At 40.3% G+C, this 1,601-nt stretch overlaps 1 protein-coding gene across 5 annotated transcripts in view; it reads right to left on the minus strand.

Moving 5' to 3' along the window:
• The window catches only part of LOC109474343 (protein OS-9-like), a 31,492-nt gene that overhangs the window by 21,919 nt on the left and 7,972 nt on the right, over positions 1-1,601 (minus strand). For 3 of the 5 annotated variants that reach the window (XM_019774634.1, XM_019774633.1, XM_019774631.1), the window contains exons 3-4: positions 1,522-1,596; positions 222-285 (exon numbers count right to left, since the gene is read on the minus strand). In XM_019774634.1, coding sequence (XP_019630193.1) covers positions 222-285; positions 1,522-1,548 — 91 coding nt within the window. In that variant the 5' untranslated portion in view covers positions 1,549-1,596. The other 2 variants (XM_019774635.1, XM_019774632.1) reach the window with 2 other exon arrangements.

A 1,601-nucleotide genomic window follows, 5' to 3' on the forward strand; every position in this document is an offset into this window, starting at 1 on the left:
GAATACTGTAAATTCAGTTACTTTTTCAGCGGTTCTATTTCTCTGAGTTTGTGCAGTGTTCAAAAGTCACAGTTGACAGTTCAGTACTACAGTAGTACAGTAGTCATACAGGGGGGAAAGACATTGTCATGTACGTATACTTGCAGATATAAAACCACCACAAAAGTTGTTTACGGTACCAGTGAGTCAGATGAGAAACAAACAAATAAGAGCTCTCTCACCTTCCAGATGGTACTGTCTAATGTTCTTTCCATAACAGAACTCATACGTCCACCAGTCCTTCTCCTGTACAGAAGTTATATATAAAAATGTCATGTATCACAAAATGTTCAGAAACACAAAGCACCAGTGGCATTACATACTTAGGGGCATCTAAAACAACAGTTTAACCATTAAGCTTATAATTAATATATGACTTTATGCCACATACGAATTACGATTGAAAATGCATGGGACTACTGGTGAATATATATTGATTATTATCATATTGCCAGAAGTCACTGAGAAGTCCCCATTTTATATTGGTTATGATGCTATAACCTGGTGATTAAATCTCATAAACACTATGACTACTGGTGACCCCAAATGGAACACCCTGTTCCCAAATGGAGGTCACATTCTATTTTGAATGGCCGCCAGTGACCCCAAATGGAACACGTAAAACAATGACAAGTACAATTATGTACAATATTGCACATGATACAGACCTCGAAATCAGCTTTTCTTCCTATTGTCCCAGCACTGTCCAAAAAAAAAATCTCAATTGTCCCGATGTGAGGATGAACTGTCCCAACCTGTTTTTCGGGAAGTGTGTAGGACTTCAACTTGATAACTTTATTATGCTTCTGTTCACTCCCAGGGGCACTATAATTCTATAATTGCAGAGTAGAAAAGGAAATTGGAGGGACTTTTCCAGACATGTGCCTGATGAAGGGCTGACATTCTGATGTTGATTATTTTTCTGTTGTCCCAAAAATGTCCCAAATTGTCTTTTAAGTAGTCCCCGCCTAAATTTTAGTGGTCAGTGGCCATTGGACCACCTTTAATTTTCAGCCCTGATTTTATTATCTTGCAAGTTCATCTGTGTTGGTAGAAATCATTATGAAGCAAGTTTAAACTGTTACAGTAGTTTCCAACACAAGAAATTGGACCCAAATTTTTGACTGTAGAACTCAAGTCAAGGAATGAGTAATCCACCGCTTCCGTCAGAAACGCAGATAACACACGTGACTCCGTAAGCAGTGGATCATAGGTTGCTCAACTGGGGGTGCCACAGACTTTCTGCAACCTATGATCCACTGCTCACGGAGTCACGTGTGTTATCTGCGTGACGTCACAGAAGCGGTGGATTGCTCTTTCCTTGACAAAAACTGGACTTGTACAGTCGAAAATTTGGGTGAGTCCAATTTCTTGTGTTGGATATTACAGTTTAAACTTAACTTGCTTCATACATTTATCTTACCTTGGTGAGACATGGTGCCTTTGCCATGGGTGCAAGGAGGTAGGAGATGTTGGTCTTACCTTGGTGAGACATGGTGCCTTTGCCATGGGTGCGAGGAGGTAGGAGATGTTGAGGTTCTGTTGGTTCTCCTCCTCCTGTG

The sequence above is a fragment of the Branchiostoma belcheri genome, unplaced genomic scaffold (genome assembly GCF_001625305.1).
Source record: "Branchiostoma belcheri isolate BF01 breed outbred unplaced genomic scaffold, Haploidv18h27 scaffold302, whole genome shotgun sequence".
Lineage (NCBI taxonomy): Eukaryota > Metazoa > Chordata > Leptocardii > Amphioxiformes > Branchiostomatidae > Branchiostoma > Branchiostoma belcheri.